This window comes from Drosophila navojoa, chromosome 5 (genome assembly GCF_054131105.1).
Source record: "Drosophila navojoa isolate 15081-1374.11 chromosome 5, UAZ_NAV_1.0, whole genome shotgun sequence".
In the NCBI taxonomy this organism is placed as follows: domain Eukaryota; kingdom Metazoa; phylum Arthropoda; class Insecta; order Diptera; family Drosophilidae; genus Drosophila; species Drosophila navojoa.
Window position 1 is genome coordinate 22,671,749 of NC_142893.1, and position 24,147 is coordinate 22,695,895.

Here is a 24,147-nt window from a genome sequence, read left to right on the forward strand (position 1 = left end):
AGTCGCCAGCTAAACGAAATGGCACTTGAGATTTAACAGACTAACTCACTCACATATTCAAGACACAAACCATTGTAGCTCGCATATCGTCTGCCGCCACAACTTATCGAGGAAACCGATAACATAGAAAACATGTTAATACAAATTCAAATACATTTAGCGTGCGTAATAGAATTTAATATTTTATAGCTGCAGAATCTCAAATTCCACATTAAATAACAAGACTGTCAATCACTATTTAATGAATAATCTCATTTAACCTTTTATTTAATAACCTTTACTAATTATATGCATAACTTAGTCAATATTTTGTTGTTCTGTTTTAAATTTCTTGTGTTTGTAATTATAATTAAAATATTTGTTGAGCTTATAATTTATTAAAAACTATGCGCGGATAAATGAGTCACTTGCCAATGCGAGCATCGTCGCTTGGTTCATATACAAATTCAATTACAAAAAACTGAATACTTGCAGGGCATTCCCCGTTACATTATGTTTACCGTTATGTTTGCACTACACTTACACAGCGAACTCTATAAATATATGTATATATATGTATGTGTATGTGTGTGTGTGTGTGTGTGTGTGTGTATGTGTATTTATATGTGGTACAACTACTCGTATATGGATTCATGAATTTCGATTTGGATATACGATTTATACAGTTACAAATTGCCTAGGGGATTACGCTTAGACTATATAACTAAATAATTGCCGCTGGTTCATAGAATAACATTAAAAATTTTGGTACAGTCATCGTCGTCATAAATATATGTGTATATAAATATGCATAGATCAATATTATTATTATAATTATTTTATTTGTTTTGTTGTCCAATTATTTTATTTTCTCATACGCGGAATGCCCCTAATGCTGATTGGTTTTGGTTAGATTTGCGTTCGTATTTACAGATTTTCCACTTATCAGTATAGCTAGCCATTAATTTCGTTTTGATTATGTTCTTACTTACATACGTACAATCATAGTGAATGCAAATAATTAATAATAATTAATGGTGATTAAATTAGATTAAGTGCTCAATGTATTGCCTCAAATGCTTTGTAAGCTTTGTCATATTCAATTACTTAGCTTAAAATTAACAATAATTAATAGTAATTAAACACAAACTAAAGCACACGAAATTATAAGTGGGAATAGGAACTAAAAGCACCAGCAAAATATACAAAATCAAAAACCATATAATTATTGTATAAAGTATATGCTTAGTTGTAAATTAAATATTGTCGAATCGAAGTTCGAAATTAGACTCTTAATTAATTGAATTCATTCGAACATATTGCATGCCATTTTCACAGTTGGACCTCTCTCTCGCTCTTCAGGTGCGCAGTGGGGGCGGCAGCGCGGCGGGGTGTGGCGGTGGCAGGCTTCCAGCTCCAGCTGCTCCGCGTACTCCCGCTCCTGCTCCTGCTCCGGCTCCTCCGCCACCGCCTCCTGGCCCGTGCGGCGGCACTCGCTTAGACCTGTAGCGCTTCAGCTTACGCCGCGCCATGAAGATGCTCGGATTGAAGTTGAAGTCGCGACAGCCGTGCTGGGGCGGTGCATGCGGCGGGGGCGGGGCAGGAGGCGAGTGGGTGGTGGGTGCAGCGGCGTCCAGCTCGTAGGGCGGGAAGAACATTGGGTTGGCAGCCCAATCCCGCCACATATTTCAATCCTGCGCCGCCCCATTCGCCTGCGCCAGCGTCGCCTCGCCATGTCGCCGCTGCTCCATGGCAGCAGCGGCCGCAGCCATGGCGAAGTCATCGTCCAGCGAGGAGGATTGCTTGGAGCCCACCGACTTGCAGTCCTCGTCCATGCTGACGCCCAGATTGTGCATGGCCACGGCCGCATGATGACGCTCCGCCGGCGGCAGCAGGTTGAGCATGCTGAGCGGAAGGCCGGGGAACCCGCCGGCAAAGTCCGGGTAGAAGCCTTGCGGATTGAACGGGTTGAATAGCGAATTGGGGCCGCCCAGCAGATCCGGCTCTGAGCTGCCGCTGCGTGGCCCAGCGGGCGGACCCAGCGGCAGGCCCAGCTCCAAGTCGAGCGGCCCCAGGCCGGCCAGGTCGCTGGGATGTGGCATGGGTGGTGGGCCGCCACCGGAGCCACTGCCATTGCCGTTGCCATTGGGGTTGCTGTTGTTGCCGCTCGAATTGGCATGGGCGTTCTTCTCCTTGTCCTTTTCCTTGCGCTCCTTTTTCTCGCTCTTGGAGCCACTGCCACCGCCGCTGATGCCCATCTGCAGCATCTCGATGGGCGGCCCGCTGATGCAGTCCTTGCGCAGCTGCTCCAGCTTCAAGCTCTTGCCGTACTTGCCCCGCACATACATCAGCAGCGAGTTGTAGGGAATGCCAAAGATGCGCGACGCCTGAGACGTGGTCATCTTCTTGTTCCACACGTGCTGCAGTGCCTCCGTCAGCTCTGTGTTGGTCCACGAACGTGGCGGGCCGCCGCGTGGCGCCGAGTGCTGTCCTTTGGGGCGTGGCACTAGAATACAAAGAGAGAGAGAGGGAGAGAGATTGATTAGTACTTGTATGCGAAGCTCCACTGTAGTCTTGAGTCTTAGTCGGGTTATCTGGCGGCGACCATCTCCTAATGTTTCAATCTACGTGCCCCATATGCGGCCTAGACAATTTTGTTGAAAGATTCGCCCATTGTCTGCAGTTGCCTACAGCTCATACACACCCTGTTGCTGTTCCAATACCCTGTAGACTGTGTAGTGCACTACAGGGTATATGTCTAAGGTTTCAGCGTAAGCTAAGGCGAATATGAACGTATTTCATGAATAGGCGCAAATCACTTCAATTCAGCTGCATCGATTCTGACCTTAAATCGATATTTATCGATTATTAATTACACTCATTGAAGGTTAACTTAAGGTAAGGTTGAGTGCGTCAGGTAGGTAAGCAGGCGCAGAGCATAACTGCTAGCCTGGCACTCTCTTGCTGCGGTTGCCGTTGCATGTGGCACCTACAGAAAGGCGAACGCTGTGGTGGTTCCCATACCCGCAGCCTGCGCTGGAGCCGGTGCCTCGCCCGACCTTCCATATGCAAATTACGAGCATGCCTCGTCACATGCGCCGCCAAAACTCAATTTAGATCCACAGATATCGACCTGCCCCACAACGAGAGAGTTGCTGCCACAGGTTCAGCTGGTCCGATCGACAACAACTGCGACTTGGAGACAACATCGAGCATAGAGTTGAGACTGAGACTGAAGCTGGAGCTGCAGTTGGAGCTGCAGTTGGAGCTGGCAGTTTGAAGCCATGTCGAATCGCTGCGCACTTATATGTAGCCAAAATTTGCTGACTGCGATAATTTACAGTTTATTACAGCTTTTCCTTTGGCTCTGTGGCCTGGCTGATAGTGCCGATAGACAGACTTTGGCAAAGTGAAAACCAATGTGGGACTCAAGAGCTGATATGAGAGCATTTGACGAGAGCGAGCTTGAGGAGAAGAGAAGCTGAAATATGTGTAAAGCTGGCCTCACGAGGAACTCTGCTTATTAGGTTCAGGTATGCGGAGGCTCGTTATTAGTTCGAAGTTCTTATGTAATGCAGCTGTTATTTGTTTTTCTCCTTTTGCTTTTTGTTTGGGTTCAAATGATAGGTCAGACCTTTTTTCCAATGAACTGCAACCAGAACAAGCCGGCAGAACCCCGATGCAATTGTTGTGGCTCTTCGAGCTGTTGTTGGCTTCTAATAAGGCAGGCAGCGCTGCCCCTGGACGTCCTCTCAGCTAGCCAAATGAAATTTGAATTTGTTACAAATCGCAAATCACGTTTTCAGACATAAACAACTGACTAGAGCGCGGGACAGGCAGACAGAGAGAAAGAAAGAAAGAAAGGGAGGCAGCGAGACAGAAGGAGAGAAAACAATCAGAAAATGAACAAATGAATGTGAACAAATCAGTTAATCACACCCACACGAAGACAATGAAAGCAAAGCTAAGCATGCCAAAGCAAAGGCCCTAGAAATATGTTAGTTGCCCTGCCGCCCGCAGGCCCGCTCGAGCTTGATTCAAGTGCTTGATTCTTATCAATGTTGGCCAAAGGAAGAAACGTAGGGAAAACCCGTTTGCCCGATTCGCAATAAAGAATATCGTGCTATACGCCAGATTTGCGCTTTTTAGCACAGTTTTATTTACTGTTTCACATTGTTCGTAACTTAAACAGCGATTGTCATGGTCTGGATGAGTAGGCGTCCCTCATTGCCTCCCTCCCTCTCCCACTCTATCTGTGTGTGTGTGTGTGTGTGTGATGAGCACACCGAAGATCAACTCAGATACGAGCTTTGTTGTGGCATTTCGCTTTTGGCATGCCAAGCATCTGATCACGACTTTCTGTAACTGTGGCTATTGATCACAAAATTAAGCAATTAAATGTGATCCGAGTTGAAAGTGTGTACGAAACGAAGTGGAAAGATCGTCGATCAGATCTCAGCATACGGCCAGATTACTCTCATGCATGTAAGAGATTTGTTTATGAAAATTAAACATAATTGTGGGCAGAAAATGAGCATATAATGAACCAAAGTCAATCCAACATGAGCTCAAAAGATCTTGCTTTTTGATGAAGTAGTAGAAAAGAGACAGCAAATCTTGAATTCATATACGAAGCTAACCAATGCCAATACTAGACACAGATCGGGTTTTTATTGATAGATCATAATGCACTTTAACATTTATCGTAGGAAATACAGATAAAAGCTCTCATGAAATGTGAATCGAACCCTTTACACAATAGAGACAAGGCCCACAAAACACTAGATATTTAAGCATTAGCTTAAAGCCTAGTTAACTATTTGGAAGCAATAACTTTAGGTCTACATAGTGACCCCTCCTAACTTTTCTTCATTTCACTTGGCAGCTCATTGTGGCGCCTGAAACATTTAAGAGATCATTCACGAAATCATTTAAGATCTCAGCTCTATCTCTCATTCGTGAAAAGCGCTAGCCAAGCACTTAAGCCATCAACGCCAGCCCAGCTGTCAAATTAGCTGTCAAAACTTGCAGCTCACATGCTCGGCTCAAGCGTAAGCCAACAATCATCGAGCCGCTTCGCCCCTCCAGCTCCCTCGTTTGTCAATCACATGACAATCAAGAGAGATAGATAATTGATTTCTGAACCACATTTTGTGCATATTATAGAAATATTATTTCCCCACACATAAACACATGCATGCACACATACAGTTACATGAAAAAATTCATTAACTTTCTGAGGTTTCACTTGCATTTCAAATAAAGAAATCAAAATAAACGACTGCGTTTATGGAGCTGACTATTTGTCAATCAAGAGTTGAGGGGAAAAAAGAAAAAACAAAACACGACGTTTACGATATGCATAGGTGCACATGTTGATACAGCGAAGAAACAAACAAACAACCCAGAAGTGCAGGCCAGGCCAGTGGAGCTACACAGGAAAACCACAAAAACAAATTTGCCGCCTCACATGATCGCACGAGTGATCGCGTCTTAGCTGATCGAGGGGGCAACGCGGCGGATAGAATGCCGAAAGGAAATGAGCATGCATTGAATTCAGATCGTTTTGTTTTTTCTTTTATCTGTGAGTGTGGCAAAAGGGGAAGAACTGTGATCAGTGATCACTGATCAGTTAAGTTTTTGCTGCGAGTATTGATATATGTAAAAAATCATTTACGGAAATGTTAAAACATGAAATGGCAAAGAAGTCTGTTTAAAATAGTAAAAATCTCCAGCTGAGACTGAGATAATATTGATAGATAGAGGCACATGATTGTAAACAGATTTATAAGATAAATTATGAATAGATAGAATGAAATCAGCTGATAATGAGCGAGCATATCATCCCTCTCTATTCAACGAACCAAGACTCATAGAGTAAGAGAAAACCTTAAGGCATTCAAGATCAGTGCAATATCCATTTTCAAGTAATAGTCTGTAATATAATTTATTTCAACAAAACTGATCCATTACAATTTTTGTTTCTAACTGTATGTTCGCAGATATTTACTGATCAACGATCTATGGCTAAAGATCAGACACCTACTGAAGCGATTGCTAGTGATTGCCCAAGCCAGCGACGTGATCAAAAGTGCAGCAACTTTTTTCCTGACTGCGCTCGGTAGAGAGATCAATCAGTCAGGTGTGAAGTAAGGCACGAAACGGCATTAGGTAAAGGGAGACTTCGGCAGCAGCGATTGCACAGTGATCGACATGGCAATCATGTTGAATGGATTTTCAACCTTTCTCGCGCAGTACGTTTTCTGTGTGTCTGATTTTGTTTTTATTGGGTTCGAAGTTAACGCTCCGAGGTTAATTAGCTGTTTGTTTTTCACGTAGTCGAAGCTAAAGGTGACGGGCTTTTCGATGACTACTCACTTTTCTTTTTGAGAAACGGCGGCGGACCGCCGGGCATATCGCGTGGATCACTCATTTCCATTAGCGGGTTGTAGAGCTTGCCAGGATCGATGCCGGGCGGAAACAGGCCAAGTGGCGAGTCCAGGCCAAACACTGGAAGAAAGAGAGAAGCATGAGTTAAGTTAGATGAAAATTATCGAAAATATTAAACTTATGCCGTTAGCTAATCAGCTGTGTTACTCGTTCTATTTTCTTCCTGGCTATTTATAAGTTGGCTTTATTTAAAAACTGACTTCAATTGCGAATGTTTCCATAAGCGATTCATTTTCCAGCTCAGTGAATGGCCAAACTAACAATGGGAAGCAGAGCGAAGGCGAAGGCGAAGGCGAACGCAAATCCGAACTTCCGAGACAGAACCCCAAAGACTCTGGCAATCGAGTGCAACTGGCTGTAGAAGTGGATGTCGACAATGTAAACAATGGAACGTCATTATTCTATTAATAATTTGCGCTACGAGTGCACTTCTACACATGAGTGAAACAATTGAAGCGCTGATGAGGCATCCACGACGAGCCGAAGGATCTGCGAAGACGGTGAACAGGAAGCCACAGAGTGCGCAGGGAGAAGCCACAGGAGCAGAGCAGCCTCAGTGTGTGTCAGGCATAACGCATAACGCATAACACTGACGTTCTGCTCAATGATTTCATAAGTACGCGAATGCGAATCTAAGACACAACACACACCCTCAAACGCACACACACACCCACATGAATAAATGCGAGTATTTGTATCTATATCTTAAGACGTTTGTATCTGCTGCATAATGACACAAATAACGAGCGCGCATTGTTTGCGACGCGCTCTGCAACTCAAGTATTCAAGACATAACAACACGATGCGTATACGTAATATGCGTTTCTATTTTGCCTTCCTCTGGATCACCCTCTGCCCCTCTGTCTATCGCTTTCTCTCTCTCTCGCTCTCTGGAACTCCATATTCGAAATCAAAGCAAGTCTGCCTTGGCGAAATTAGTGCGGATTTCTTTTCACGTTTATTCTCAAGGGTTCTAGAACAAGACAGCCATTGAGTTGTCTACACACACCCACACACAACGCATGCACCCACACAAACACACTCCCATGTCACATGCTATTAGTTCAATGATTTTCACGCCGAAATGCCGCTTGCTGGCACAAAAAATAAATCACATTCTTCATACGGCAAATCTTTTTCTACGGCTGTCTGCAACGCTTCTGTTTGGCCAGAAAGTGAGTGTAGTGTAAACAAAGCCGGGCAACGGTGACTATATGGATTACTATGTGACATTAGGGGAAGGGGTAGGGAATGAGAGAGAGCACCTGCATATTGAAAGACAGACTTTTGATCATAAGCTCCTGTACAGAGCTTAGCAACGCATCCTTTTTGCATGTATTTAGGAAAAAATAGAAGTATAAAATCGTATCACCTACAATAATTCTAAGGGTTTAGTTTAGTGTACAATTGTCTGAATTCGCATGTGATAACTACCAGAGTGTTGAGTAGATATTCAAATTCTTATTCAAATGATATCTCCCTTATAATTTCAATTCTCTCTGAACATTCTTCCCATCGTCTTTTAATAATCTCAAAGATAACTTTCTCATGATATTTTGTTCTAATGACATACACCTTCCTAACAATCCTATCGATTGTCACCATCATCATATAGCAATTTCTTGCATTGTTCTGTTAGTTTTTATCCCATTCAACTTTCCTCCGATGCTTTCGACCTCCTAAGTCCTACGATCTCCGCATATTCAACTTCCCATTGCCTTCAGCCGACATCACATATACATAGTAGATTCCCAAGCTAAGGTAGGGTATATGCTTCCTTTTGCATTTCTTTGCCAAGTCGCGGCTTCTTGCTTGTATTCTTGGCTGGCATTCATTGCCTGCAGCCTGTTTATGCAGTAGTTAGCGAGCTGCTTGTAAGCCCCCTCGCACAGCCCCATTCTCCGCCCCTAGCCCCATGGCCAGCATTGCTCTGATATGTTGGTTGAAATTTTTGTCGCATTAAAAGGTATTGCGCTTCCTGCGACTCGGCATTTTCGTACAATTTTTCATATTTTTGTGCCTTAATTTATTTTATATCCTGTGTGCGCGTCGCGCCCGTCAGAGAAACGGGTTTGAGTTGGCCGAGGGGGCTGGACTCCCCAAACGGATATTATTAATATGAATATCGCGCGACTTATATGCAAAGTTTTATACGAAAAGGGAAGCGACAAGGGCCTGGAGCAGAGAGAGAGAAAGGACATGAAGGAATATCAGAAGTCTAAGGAATCAGAGCTCAGTGAGGTGAGGTCACACAGCACACAGGACTCTGTATTTTTTATTTATGCAGCCAAAGTTGTTTGCCAAAAGGTTTAAGCGTCACTGCAGCTCCATGTGGCATACTTTAAACACAACACACTCTGTGTGAGTGTGTGTGTGTGTGTGGGCGTAGAGTTGTCTGTGTGTGTGTGTCTGTCTGTTTGGGCAACTTAAAAGTCATTTCGCTAAACGTCTGCCGACAGTTTGAACTCGCGACTAAGAAAAAACACATACACACACACACACACACACACAGTCACACATGTTGTTTCGCCTGCTTCACATGTTGCCAAGACACAACATAAATTCCAAGCGACCTGCACGCAACATTGAGCTCGCTTCCCACGCCCCTTTTGCACCTCCGCCTCTGTGGCTGCCTCTGTCTCTCTGTCTCGGGTGACATAAATATATATGTATGTATATGGAAAGAAAATCATATATACACCGCAATTGAATTTATTTCGACTGCAACTCCAATTTGCGAGTTTGCAACGACCGCAAATGCAGCGACAAGGAACAGAGTCCACTTCCACCTCTACCTCCCCCTCCCCGACCGACAACTCCACCTATGCGCAGGAAAATTTGTTGAGTCTATGCAACGCCACACAGAGGCGCCAGCAGGCAAGAGGGGCGCAATAACTAAACTGTCAAATTATTAGAGCTGCACTTGCGGGTCTACTCGTACTTTAGTTTTTCAGTTCATTTCAATATTTTTTATGAGCTGTCAACGGGCAAAAATTGTTTATGACTTAATTAGGAATGAAATGAAAGGGGTTGCAAAGGGGGGTAGGAGGTAGAGTGAACTAGGCAATAGGTTAAAAAGCAGGCGCACACGTTCGTGACATGGGCGAAGGAAAATAGCTTTTAAATTGCGAATTGCAGTGGGCAAAATGTGCAAAAAAATTAACATGAGCAGCGCATAGATGGGTCGTAGGGCAAGCTAAGAGGGAGAAGCAAGAATGTGAACTTTTAATGGTTATGCGAACCTAAGAATGTTAAGGATATGATTAAAATCATCGAATACAAATAGTTGAAGTGATGTATAGAGGAAAGATCTGTTAAACGGACAATATAAATGATATAGATAGGAGGTATGACGGGAAAATACACTAAAGAAAAATCCTTCTCAAATGCTTGCAGTGATATGGGGTACTTTTCTTTTCAGGTCAGCCAGATGTAAGTTTGTACATATAATATGTAGATACATCCTTCAAGCGCTCCTGCCAACTTGTTGCACCGAAGTACATAAGCAAAAAAAAAATATCCATAAGCATATAAAATGACAGAGAAAAAATACTTATAAAGCTGCGGGAGAGTGTGAATACCCACACGGAAGGACAACCTAATGCGTTTAAGGGCTTTGCGACAGCTTTGGTCCTGGCAACGAGCGCATGAGTTGAGCAAAGGATGCTTATGCAATCGGAGCCGCTTTGATGTTGTCGGTGGCAGACAGAGAGTCAGGGAGGAAGGGATAAGGCGACAGTGGCCACATGTTGCATGCTGCAAGCCAGCGACATGGCAGCTTATTAAATGCCAGGTTACTGGTGCGTACGTGCGGGAAGAAGTCACAGTGGCAAGAGGTCCTCAAGAGGACAGGGAGAGAGAGAGAGTGGCCGAGAGAGAGGGTAAAGTAAAACGGAGGCAGATAGAGTAGGAGCTGTCCGTAAGGACTACAAGCTTCAAGGATCGAGAGTGGAGAATGAAAATAAGAGAGGATTGCTCGGAGAGACTAAAGGTAGTCGCGCTTATTAGGACTTCCGCTTATGATAAGGCAAAATGTGCTTAGACAGCAACAGGATGCGAAGGAGCAGCAGAATGAAGCCGGGTCTAACCCAGTGACCCCGCATGAAGTGAAAAATGAAAGGCGGCTACTTACTGTGGGGCGGCGTTAGCGTCAACGCCGAGGACATACCGGGAAAGGGCAGCGGCGACGGCGGATGCGGCTGTCCATCCTGCGGATTATAGTGGCCGGGCAGGCTCATCGGCGAGGTAGGCCCGAATTCTTTGCAGAAGTCCTTGCCGAAGTCCTTGCCAAAATCCTTGCCAAAATCCTTGCCAAACTCCTTTCCAAACTCCTTGCCGAACTCCTTGCCGAACTCCTTGCTCAGCCGATTCATACTCTCCTCGAGCCGCTCGTGCGGCGCCTGACCCGGTCCCGTCACCCCATTGTGCGGCCCAAAGGGCGGCAAACCCATCGGCCCCAGCAGATTGTTGGCGAATGCATTGTGCTCGCGCTGCAGCGCCTGCTCGCGCGTCTCGCGTGGGTCCCGCGCCTCGCGCTGATGCATGGCTGCCGCTGCGGCTGCCGCGGCCAGCGACATTTCCATTTGATGCTCCATGTGATGGAAGGGATTCTCGCCAGCCGCACCTGCAGCGGCCACGGCTGCAGCGGCAGCCGCATGCATCTGTGCCTCCAGGGCTTCCATGTGGCAGGGCGGGCTGTCGGGCAGGCCGGGTGGCCGCATACCGGGTGGGGGGAAGGGCAACAGCCCGTTGTTGCCGGGCGTGCAGCTGTTGGGCGTGTGGCTGGGCGTGGAGCTAGCGCTGGGCTTGGCATTGAGCTGCCTGATGTCCTTTAAGGATAACATGATGCGCTGATTGTTGTCCTGCAGCTTGCTGCTGTTGTTGTTATTGTTGTTGTTGCTGCTGCTGCTGCTGTTGTTGTTGTTCGTGTTGCTCTCATTGTCGGAAGAGTGGCAGTTGCTAGTGTCCTTGTCCTTCTTGGTGGTGCACAGATCCTCCGGCCCATCGCTGGGACAAGGTGACATTGCTGCTGCATTGGCCGCGGCCACAGCCGCCTGCCTGCGCAGTTCGTTGGTCGTGTGTATAAGCTCTTCGATGTCCTGTTCGTCCTCGTCCTCGTCCGGATCGTGTTCATGATCGTGATCATGCTCCCGATCGTGATTGTGGTCGTGATCGTGATCGTGATCGTTCTGCTGCTCCTGCTCGTTCTCAGCCTCTTCCTGCTCTTGATCTTGCTCCGGTTCTTGATCTTCGTCCTCTTCCTCATCTAGCTCAGGCTCGGCCTGTTGATTGGACGTGATGAGTGGCATCGCTTGCTCCTGCTCTGGCTCAAGATTATCCTTCTGCTGTTGCTGATGCTGCTGCTGCTGTTGCTCAGGCTCAGCAGGAGGAGCCTCTGTGTGCTGCTCATCCTGATCCATAGGAATCACGTCGTCCATTGTGGAATGCTTGTCGTTTTGCTCCCGGTCTAGATTCTGGTCCTGATCCTCCCGCAGCTCATGTTTGATCACAGTTTGCAGCGCCGACTCCGACGTCTCCGGCTTGTTGAGCGCAAAGTCGTGGGGCACATCGCCGGATCGTCGCCGTGGACGCGCCTGCTTGCGACGTGGCATGGGCGAACTTCCGCCCAGCTCCTGATCGCTCTCTGGCTCCCGTTCGCACTCCTGATCCCGCTTGCGACGCAGACTGAGTGCCGCCATAGTGCTAGCCGGACTGCCAAAGAGCCGACCGGGCATGATTAGCTTTCCACTCGTTGGCCTCACCATCGACGGCGGCTCGTCCTCGTAGCTGGACGACAGTAGGGAGGCGTCCAGCAGATTAAAATCATCGGGCGAGGCGGCCGGAGTGGGCGTATGCTCCGGCACGGAGCTCTCGACCAAGCCGCGCACCTGTAGCGATTCACCTGCCTGTATGAGAGTCTGCAAGCGCTGCTGGGGCACACTGATCTCTCCCCGATACATAAAGTCCACAATCGCCTGAACGACCCAGCCGCGGAAGTCCTTCAGCACTATGACAGGGTGCTTGCAGGGCGTCTCCGCGAAGACGCGCTGGAAGAACGGAGAGCAGGCGGACAAGACCATCTTGTGGGCACGTATCGAGGTCTCTGCACAGACGAGGGTCACGTCCACCAGCGTCTTGGTCTGCAGCAGGGCGTCGAAGGCGCGCAGGATGTGATTCTGATGGTTGTTCCAGCGCAGGCTGTAGTGATCCTGTGTGGCCGCCAAGGCGGCGCTCACCGCAGTGGGCGTGGCAGGTGGACTGTGCGTCGTTGTGGGCGTAGCAGCTGCGGCTGTTGCTGCTGCTGCTGCCGCACTCGCCGTTTGGCTCATGTTCAGCGGCAAAGCTGGCGGCGTGGGTGGCGTTGTGGGTGGCGTCGTATGCATCGCGGCATGGGCGTGGCTGTGGGTCGATGTCGCTGGCATAGGCATGGGCAGCGACAGAGGCAAAGGCAGAGGCAGAGGCAGGGCCAGCTGATGATGCGTGTGTAGCTGCTGATGATGGTGGTCAGAGATGGTGTTCACTCCTGCTCCCGTTCCCGTTCCTGCTCCTGCTCCTGTTGCTGCTCCTGCCCCAGCCGTCACGGCCACTCCCGGCGGCGTCGTGTTGGTTGGCTTGGCCAGCAACGGCAACGCGGCAAGTGGCGCTGGCGCCACCTGGCGGCCGTATTCGTTCATATGCAGCGCCAGCGGCAGTGACGTCAGTTTGCAGCGTTTTATCAGCTCCTCGGCGTCCTTTAACATGCCCCGCTTCCGCTCTAGCTCACTTGTCGCACCTCAAAGCTTCCAGTTGCTGCTAGACGACCAGATAGCTGCAAGGAGAAGAAGAGGAAGCAGAGAAAAACATAGGTTAGAGGCGAATGTACAAAAGGAGCTTAGGCATGCTTTGCATAATGTATTTACATATAATACACTGAAAGAATAGCTTCATGGGAATCAGAGTAGTGTTGGAGTACTGACATGATGACCTGATTCTGACTAAGTGTAAGTGATATAATTGGGTTGTCATAAAAAATCTTACTAAGCCGTCCTTAATAGACAAAAGTCGAAGTTTCGATACACTTAAATTTTTGGAATGATGAATTTATTGATGGATGAACAGAAAATTTTAAGAGGATTAAAAATATAGAATTAAATTAAAGATGCATCCCTATTCTTTCTTTCCAAGGTATAGCATTGATTTACCAAAATTTAGAGATATTTAATTAATAATAATAAACTTTAATAATTTCAAGCCTATTACTAAGAACGCACTTCGAATATGATGATCATCTACCGTAAATATCATTATTCATATATGCTGCTATAAGATTTCATTTAGAGTTTAGAGTTGACAGTCATAGTCGCACTTGTTTTCGCTCAGTGTAGTCAATACTCGTTACTCGTGACATATGCCATGTCGTGTATGTGCTGTGATAATATGTTAATGAGTCGCGGCATATATCATCTTTTTTTGCCTACCCTCCACCCATCACAATGCGCAGCATTTTCAGCAAATCCCAAGCACAACAAAAGCCAAAACAATGCAAAAGCCGAACAAAAAAGAAAAAAAGACAAACAGGAGTAGAAACTGTGCAAACGCACATGAAGCAATCAGAGTCGGCTACGTGTCGTGTCGCATATCCTTGAGGATATCACATGCAGATGTGTGATGTGTGATAATGGCTCACTCGTCTAGCCCCTGTGCCTCTCGCTCTGCGCCCCGCGCCCCGCGCCACAACACCATCAAGCCAGCTAGTCTGCCAGCCCGGCTCCCTCCCTGCCTGCCTGCCTGCAGCTTTTTCTATCAGTGCGTCTGTCTATAGCGCGTTTTTTGTTTGTTTATCTAAGCCTCATACAGACCCATGAACACAGTGGAGATTTTTTATGATATAACAAAATCATTAGGAGTAAAACTATTTATAATTATCCATTCCTTATTTAAGGTAAAACTTATCTAATCTTTTAATATTGTTTAATTATTGAATTAATGTAACTAACATATATCGAAGGAGTTCATTGAAGTAAATTAGTCCCTATTATGTTTCTCAAAGTTTTGGTTTTAGAATCTAAATTTGTCAACGGAAACTAGCCGGTTTTTCTTATCACTACCTTATTAAACTATTTCTAGACTCATTGTCTGATATATTCTGGCTCATTAAATTCTGTCCCTAATATTTTCTGTACTGCCCACTGTGCGTTGTCTGATGAGCTTTTTTTCACGCATCTCAGTGCGTGGCATCTAATTAATTCAGCAACTGTCTGGCGTGCTGTACCTCCACACACACGCACACACACCTTGGTAACTCTCACTCTCGCTAGAGGGCGCTGCATGCTGCGTGTGTGAATTTTAAAAAGAGTCGGCAGCTGGCTGACAGCGCACATCCCGTCACCTAGTCAAGCAGGAGTCCTTGCCAAAGCCAAGCCAAAGCCAAACCAAAGCCTGGCACCGTCTTCAACGCCAGCGAATGCAAAATTAAAAAACTTTACATTTGCCAGGCGCAAATAAACATTTTTATTTGGCGTTAGCTGCGGCTCCAGCTGATGCTGCAACCGCATTTGCGACTGTGACTGCGTCTTCGGATCGCGAGTCCTGGCGGCAACCGCATATTAACACATGCCGCCAGGTGAGAGCCACCGGGGCACCCACGCCTCTTTGCAACAATATGCAATTAGCAGGCATGCGGCATGCGGCTTGCAACTCATTCGCGGTGCAGCTGCAGCAACTGAGGCAGCATTTTTATTTATTTACTCGCGTATTTTACTTTCGAGCGTTGCTAAAAGCGACACAGTTCAGAAAACAGTTAATGCCACTTGCTACCTGTCTGGTGGTGCAGGTGAGGTGGGTGCATGAGGCAGAAGAGAGGAAGACTTACTCGAGTTTTTAATTAATGTCGCAGTAAGTCAGTCAGATTTACTAGTAGAGCAGTTGCAATTGAATTTAAGGTGGTCACGGGCTTTAGACAACGGTAAGAGAGAGAGAGAGAGAGAGAGAGAAAAAGATAGAGGGAGAGAAAGATAAAGGGGAAGTTGTCAAAGTGGCATGCGACGCTAAATAAATCTTAAAGCTACTTTAAAGTAATGTTGAATGCTACAAAATAGGTGATTTAAGAAACTTGAATCTAAATAATATCAAGAATTATGTAGTATGAAGAATTTTTATGCTATTGTTATTAATGTTTTAATAGTATAATGCTTGTATGTGAAAAATATTTAATAATAATATTGACCACAGGAATACATACTAATAAAAATAAACTCAAATATGGCAATTCATTAGTTAAAAGATTCTACTTAATAGAATGACAATGCTTAAAATTAATCATCTATTTTTAATTTACAAAGCCTTAACGAGACATCAAATATTTTTGGAAATTTTTATAAGTAGCTACAGCTCTATATAATTTTTTTATAAAATTGTCCTGTGCATTTTACTATCACCGAAATCCTGTCTAAGCCCACGAAGTGTTTTTATCATTCCCGACCAAGAGCCAAGTCGATCTAGTCTTTCGCATTTACATATATGCGTGTCTTTGTACATATGTATATGTTTGAATACATTCACTAATAAATTTATGTGTTATTGGATTTTTTAATTTTGTTCATCGTACCAATACCAACTTTGTAAGAAATTATTAAAGATATTTTGTAATTAAATCAATTTGCATATATGGAATATAAATGTTTATGTGTTTATGTGTGTCTCGAAACGGTTCTGAAAATCGATATATGAATTGATTATTTGCAATCATATATGCATCTATACAGTATGTGGAGCACAGCTGTTCAACACGCTCATTATCTAGTCGGGTACTTTCTTCAAGATTACACCTGATCATTTTTCCCATTTCAATTTGTTTGAATATATATTTTATTTTGAATTATAGTAATAATATTTTGTTTATATTTTCATGTCTTTTATAAATAAAAACTTTTTAGATTAAAAAACAAATTTTTTCCCTTTATTGTGCTCCTTACGTACCATTCAAATATCTCTTTATGTGATCGTTTTAGTAATATCCTTTAACACTCTTCGATCAGATCACGTCTGCTTTGTAACTATTATTATATATTTCTATTGCATTCCACTTGCTGCAGATAGTAGCTAATATTATATATATTAACACAGTTTTTTGTTGTTAGTCGATTACATTTCGCTTTCCTTAAACTGCAAACACAAGAAACGCAGACGAAATTAGATATGCGTTTGTTATTATTGTATTTCACATGTGTTTTCTTTTGTATTTTTGCATTATTTTGAAAAAACGTTCTTCAGGTGTGCGAACAAAACACACACGAGAGCTCTACGTTCTGGGTTTCACTGCGTTCACCTCGAGGGTTTGCCACAAACTGATTCAAAGCAATGCAAATAAATGCGCAGCACATGTGAATATGGATATGGATACGGGGTGTATATACACACATACATACATGTACATACATATGTAGTACATACAACCACAGATCTCTCACCCTCAACACGCAACATGCACTTCGCACCCTCAAATGGCAACACATTCTTCTATGTATACATGTGCGTGTGCTATATGTATATTGCAGTGGGCAGGATCAGCTCGCAGCTCTCAGCTCGCAGTGCGGTGCTCTCAGCTCTGCTCTTCAGCTCTCTCGAAGCGAAATTTCCTCACTACTGCAGGTGATAATCAGGTGTGTGCTCGTGTGGGTGTATGTGTATGTTGACAGGCCAAACAAACAGAGAACAACACGCAAGTAAATAAACAGTGTGCGGGCAAACAGGTAACACAGGAAAAGGTCCTCGCACAGGTATTTTGTTCAATTAAATGGACGCTGACAGATCAATTTGTGGGCCCATTTACAGCACTCATAAAACTCTCACTGTTCGTACGTGTGTGTTTGTGTGTGAGTATGTGTTGCACTCGATCCTTCAGTTTGTTTAGTAAATTTCACAGAATCTCTGTTGTTTCATTTGAAAAATCCGCGTTTTATGATAGGCGCGACAACCAAAACACACATATGTATTTGGTTTTCAAGATATTTACTATTTATGAGGTTAACGAATCCAATTATTATGTATGTTTTATTATTGCTTTATTGAAATTAAAGTTTGAAAACGGTTTGTAAATGTAAGATCATTTTTAATTAAACGCGTTTCAATAAAAAAAGCTATATATAAAAAATAAAAAATAATATGAAGTTTTAGTTTAAAACATAAATAAATAACAATACTTTTAATAAAAAATATTCGATATACCAGCAAAAAAAAATTAATAAACAATTTTTTAAAAGTTAAAAACATAGAAGTAAATAAAAATAATAAATAAAATAAAATAAAAAATAATATTTGATAATTTGTTCAGTTATTGACACATTTGTTTTTCAAAACTAGTTTTCATATAATGCATCTGCATTTATTAATTCATTAGTGTTGTATAATGTTAACACTGAAACAAAATCAAACAATTTACAACATCGTCATTATTGTTGTTGTTGTTATTATTATTATTATTATTATTATTATTATTATTATTATTATTATTATTATTATTAATATTATTATTATTATTATTATTATTATTATTATTATTATTATTATTATTAATTTTATTATTATTATTATTATTATTATTATTATTATTATTATTATTATTATTATTATTATTATTATTATTATTATTATTATTATTATTATTATTATTATTATTATTATTATTGATTTTATTATTATTATTATTATTAATATTGTCTTTTTTTCGAAATCCTTTTGTGAATATCTTAATTTCTTTTAGTTTTCAGAATATATTTTTCATATATTTAACTTTAATAAATTTTCTCTAATTTCTTAAGACTTTCGTTTACCATTTAATGGTACCTAAGAGCTGCGCGAGATATTATCGAGATCTATTCAAATTCAAATTCTTATTCCGATCCTGTTAAGTTCTTTGCTTCGATTCGATACACGTCCAACTTCTAACGGCGCACACAGACAACTGTCCAGTGGAAGTGTCTTCGGATGAGTTTTTTGCCATTCACATGTGAGCGCACGAATTTTATCACATACTTTTGCTCTAAAAAAGAGTTAACGGTAATTTTTGGCGTCGGCCCGAGCTTGTAACGGTTAACGGTAACGCCTCGCCCAGCGCGTGAGTGTGTGTGCGTGTGAGCGTGTGTCCTGTGGTCGCGTGTATGTTTCGAACCGTTCAAACGTCACGAAGCGACTAATTCAAATGATGTCGGCCCGAAAAAACAGATATGCGAGTCAAAGGCAGCGACGGCAACAGCAACGGCAACGGCGACGGCGTTAGCTACAGCGGCGTCGGCAGCAGCGTCACACACACGCGACCCTCACAACCGTTGCCGCCCCCGCTCCCAGTACGCTCCACCCTTCCCGCCCGCCCACGTGCGCGCACACGTATGAGCAGGCGAGGCACAAACAACAAACAGCATGCGAAACACATGAGGATGCTCGCAGCACGAGGCGAGCGACGAGCTCGATGTACGAGTAACGGTAACGGTAACGGCGACGATGGCGATGGCGATGGCGTTGGCGACGGCGCTGGCAGCGACGCTGGCGTTTTTACTCCTTCGTCATATAAAATATATTTTTTGCCTTATCACAACAACAACACGAGCAGCAGCAGCAACAGCAGCAGTCGACGTCCTCGCACGTCACGTACACGAAAAAAAAATTTATTATATGTATGCGTGTGTGTGTGAGCCTGTGTGTGCGTGTATACGAAATACATTTGCATACACATGCGTAGCACAGCCGAAGCTCAGACAGCAGCCGAGCTAACACGAAGTGTGCCAACAAAACCAACAAAAAGAGCGACACGAAAGAGCGACGCACCCACACACATACATATATACATACGTGGCATGTGGAGCTTTGAACGCTCGTAAAGAGTAATAGCCACCACCAACAGCAGAAGCAGCAGCAGTAGCAGCAATAACAACAACAAGCGATTCACCCACCCCCGTTAGACGTCGCCTCGTTGGCTCACATGGAGTTTACACACACACACACACACATACACAGTTGTCACACGTTGGCTGCGACGCCGGCGCCAGCTGCGCGTGAGTGTAACATTTTTCATAAAAAGGGGCGCTGGCAGCGCAGCCGGCGCCAGCGCCAACGCCAACGCCAACGCCAGCGCCAGCGCCAGCGTCGACATATCCTTTTTGGGCAGCTTATGGAAAACGAAAAGTGCGAAGCCAGCGAGTTGAGTTTTTGCTTTCCAGAGAGCGAGCCAGCGAGTGAGTGAGAGAGATTGTGCGGCACACGATATGTGTGTGAGCGAGAGCTGTGTATGTATGTAACGTACGTGGCGCTCTGTCTGTCTGCCTATGTGAGTGTGTGTGCATGTGTTTGTGTATGTGCTCTGGCGCTCACATGCAAAGCTCTTTGCTACACAACTCTTCTGCTCAACTGCTAGTGACTGTGACTGTGACTGCGACGCTGGCAGCGCTGCCTTGCACTTGGCTCGCTGTTGTTGTTGCTGTTATTGTTATTGTTATGAGCAAAGCTTTTCGTTTCTGCTTCCAGCTGCTGTTGCTCCGCTTGCTATCTCTGTCGCATGTGCTCGCCTTTTAGTATGTTATCTATTTCTCGTATTCCATACATGCGAGCTGCGTTTTACATAAGCTCAGCTCGACGCTAGCGTCAGCGGTAACGCAGCGCTTAAAAAAAAAAAACTAACGGAAAGGAAAGCGAGGAAAGTAAAGTAAAATCATATACACAACATATTACACACGTATATATGCATATGTGTGTCTCGCTCTGGCATGTGTGCCAAAGAGAAATGCGCAAAAAAATATAACGACGCGTTGGTTGGAAAAACCAACCCCTAACCTCGCCGATTTTGCCCAAAAAAAGAGCACAAGAAAAACTCGGTGGAAAATGACAAACATATGTATGTACACACACACACACTCAAGGGGAGGGTTACCATGCGTGTGTGAGAGTGTGTGTGTGTGTGTGTTGCATGGTGTACGATACATATGAGGACTTTTTGCAACATTTCGATTTGTTGGCGCATTCTCTCACTCACACACACACACATATGAAAGCGAGTATATAGGGTATGGACATGTGCGGTTACATACGCCCACATGTGTGCATGGGCGGATTAGCAGAGGCTTCCAGATTGGCTGAGGGCAAAGTGGTTGAGCACCTCGACGGAAGGCTCTGTGTGAGCAGAGAGAGAAAGAGAACAGAATATGTGGAAAAATCTATTATAGATGTGTTAGTTGTTACATGTTATACGAATCAAAGGATGTTCACTTATGTTAGATATGTATATGCTATAAATATTATTTTAGAAGTCTTACGTTTTTCAATATATTCGTAGGGAGGATATAACTGTCTAATTTAAGCTTGAAAAAAGAATAAACATGTGTATCTTTTATCAGTTATATTAAATATATAATAGATCACATTATAAACATTTTCAGCCAGTTGTAGATCTAGGACTCAATATCTGTTTCTATACTTCATTTCCTGTTAGAATTGAGAGCGGAATTCGCGTTCCGATTTCATTGTTATTTACCTATTGTCATTCTGCATTTTACTCATATTTCTACGTTTCATTTGTATTTTGCTTTGCTTTCTGCTTACTGTTTTATCTGGCAGTGCCTTTCCCATTTTCATTTCGCCTCTCTTCCTTTGTGGTTCATTTACATTTTATGATTTGTTTGCCAGCGCTTTGTTTTTCACGTTTTTCGCCATAAATTTTAATTGTTTTTCTTCGATTTTTATTTTGCGTCATTCTTTCGGTGCCAGCTGGTCAAAGGGAGGGTGCTGCAGAGGGGCGGGTGGGGCGGTGCAGAGGCTGCCTATTATATTAGTGTGGCGCCTCGGCCCTCGTCTAGGCACAGGCGGGTCGCACCTTTCATTGTTGGCGTCTCGCCTGATGCCTGGCTATTTTTTTTTCTCGATTACTTTGTTTTTCAGCTTTTGTTTTGGGGCCAAAACTGGAACTGGAGCTGAACTTGTTCTTGTCGAGAAAATAAGGCAAATTTGTTCTTTGCTTTTTGGCAAAACTTTTGCTGGATTTAATAAATTGGATTTATGATTAAGTCGGTTTTGGTCTTATTGCAAAATTGAAATAAATCGAATTTCTATGTGCATCGCTGCAAGCCTTGCTGAGTAGAAAAATACGTGAGGTATTTAAAATAACTCTATGCAAATAGTTTTGTGGAAGACGGTATATGTATAGATCAAAGGTTATCTATTACTAAAGAACTTTTATTTAATGATAGTTAACAACCATCGAAAATCCAAATAAAACAATTTAGCTTTGAGTTAGTTTTAAATCTTATATTTGAGTATACTAAACTGAGTAATTAGTTTGGTTTAATAATTCTGTTGATAGTAAGAAAATTTCCAGTTAATAGAATTATAAGTTTATTGATAGACTTCAAAAAATGTTCTATTATCGAATCTTATATACATTAGTTATGTTAATATTACAAATATATTTATATTTTATTATTCTAGTAAATATTAAATTTAAAAAATGTAAAAACAATTTAATAATCGAAACCCTCTCAAACTTTTGATTATTAGATTCATGTTTTCAAAAAATTACTCATATTGAACCAATTTTTTTGTTTATTTCAATGATGAAATTCAATATATTCCTCAACAACAAAAAACGAGTCCTATAGAATTTAATCATAATACTATATATATATAACATACATATGTATACATATTATTCATACATATATACAGGTATTTCTAGTAATTTCAATTTCATTCATTCTAAAGTTGATGCATTATTTAATTTGGCGCAGCTGGTAAGAATCGCAAATCTCTCTAATATCTATGTAAATACTTTCCACAATGATATTCCAATTAACGAAATGTGCAAACTGTGCGAAATCTCAGCAGAGTTCAGTGGGGCGCACTAAGCTGGCAAATCAGCTGCTGCATATGGCAAATGTTGGGCGGAAATCAGGACTTGCTCACTCTGCAAGGATCAATCCACTTTTCATAAGGGAGAGACAAACTGCACGCATGCGCGCGCCGATTATGCAAATGAGAGGCCCTGCCGCGACACCCCCTCCACAACCCTCTCTCTGCCCTGCTCTCCTCTGGTTCTGCCCCTGCCCCTGCCCTTTGCCGTGCCTAGTGTTGTGTTTCATATGCAAATCAGTTGAGACAAAGGTCCTGAGTATAGGTTTACGCACATACATATATCGTTTTTTACACCTTCGGCGACATTTGGTTGAGCGGAACAAGAAGAAGCAGCGCATTGCCAGGGTGGCTGCACTTCCCGTCGCATGTGAGTGTGTGCAGCCTTTATGGCCAAATTATGCAAATTTGTTCAAGCCATGCAACTGTTTTTTTTTTACTTTGTATATATACATACATATATCTGTTTTTTTACTCAAAGTTTGGTCTCGCGCGTGTCTGCTCGCGACAGCGGCTGCTGCGTTTCTGTGGCCTGGAAAAATCGAATGGAAATTTTCAGAAACAACAATTTTCCCCTGCTCTGAGCTCACGTGCGCATGTCCCGTGCCCTGGACCAGAGACCAAGCACATCTTTGCTCCATTTTTTATATACATACATACATACATATATATATCCGTGGATATTTTTCTTGTTCGCTTTTCTCAATTTCCACGCTCGCGAAAATGAGCGCGCGCTCAACGCTCGCCCGAGGGATTGGGTTTAAAAAGAAGGATGCAGTTGGTAGCTCTCACTCTCATTAACTGTCTCTCTTTTTCTCTCTTGAAATGGCTATAGAGCTTCACTTGAACTGTGTGTTTGGTAAAGGGGAGGGGCTGCACGAGCGTAGGGGCTATGGGATGCGGGACGGGGGCTTGGGGTGTTGGGTTCTGTTGTAGGTGCGCTGTCCATGACGAAGGGCTTAGGGTTCTTGACTTGCCAGAGATAATTATGAAATGCATGAAACGTTCTATGTATGAGTTATATACGAATGGGGGCTAGCGAAAGGATTGTCCAAAGGGGTGGGGGCTGCGTGGGGCCCGCACAGGCGCCGCCGCCGTAATGGCCAGCATTTACTAATTAAGAGCTCACAAGTTGCCCGCCTAAGCGTGCTGAAGAGCCACTATTGAGGCAGTAGGTGGGGGAGGCAGGAGGTGGGGCAGGCAGGTGGGGCAGCTAGCGGCATCTTGTTGCACCTTACTTGACGTTGGGGAAGGGGAACGCCAGGGCGGCTCTCGGCTTAGCTGTTCCGTTAGTAATGCATGCTAACGAGATATCAGGTGGCTGCGTTAAGGATGCGACTCTAATTTATGCTCCAAGCAACCCTTTCAAATGATTGAGGGTGTGTAAGCAATGAGCCAGGCCAAAGATATATGAAAACAGCTAAATAGAATCCCTAATTAGTAAGCAGCCCTAGCGGTAGGCCTCTTGAAGTCAATTGAAAAACTTTCTAAGTTATTAAAAATGTATTTAGCTCGATAGATAGAGAGAGATATATGTATATACATATATACAAAATCAAATAGTTTTCTCGTTATTTATTTACCAGCAAGCACACATTCGATATGGAAGGGCGCTAAGCCTACTATACATATGATATATAATATTTAATTTACCATCAAGCTCATCTTTGCATAGCTCCTTTAACTAGAGTTGCTATAAGTCCGATTCCTAAACTTCTTTATGCTGTTTTGTCAGCAAACAGGCGGTTGCCAGCTCTTTAGACATTTTCTTCTGTATTTTCTCATACTTGAAAATTCACTTGTGAAAAATCTTTTAAGACTTTGCTTAAAGTCAAATAGTCAAAATTA

General features: G+C 43.5%; 2 protein-coding genes across 3 annotated transcripts in view; one reads left to right on the plus strand and one right to left on the minus strand.

Moving 5' to 3' along the window:
- LOC108655239 (uncharacterized) overlaps positions 1–24,147 on the plus strand; it is a 159,173-nt gene that overhangs the window by 48,431 nt on the left and 86,595 nt on the right. The window lies entirely within an intron of this gene.
- On the minus strand, positions 1,520–18,750 carry lov (BTB/POZ domain-containing jim lovell protein). Of its 2 annotated transcripts, none has more exons than XM_089261326.1 (5): positions 18,240–18,750; positions 16,387–16,572; positions 10,598–13,237; positions 6,358–6,489; positions 1,520–2,485 (listed from the first exon to the last, which is right to left on the minus strand). In XM_089261326.1, exons 3-5 carry the CDS (start codon positions 13,167–13,169, stop codon positions 1,668–1,670), a joined length of 3,522 nt encoding a protein of 1,173 aa, XP_089117452.1. In that variant the 5' UTR covers positions 13,170–13,237; positions 16,387–16,572; positions 18,240–18,750; the 3' UTR covers positions 1,520–1,667. The 2 variants fall into 2 exon arrangements, with proteins under 2 accessions (XP_089117452.1, XP_089117451.1); XM_089261325.1 differs by having other exon boundaries at positions 10,562–13,237; positions 18,240–18,749.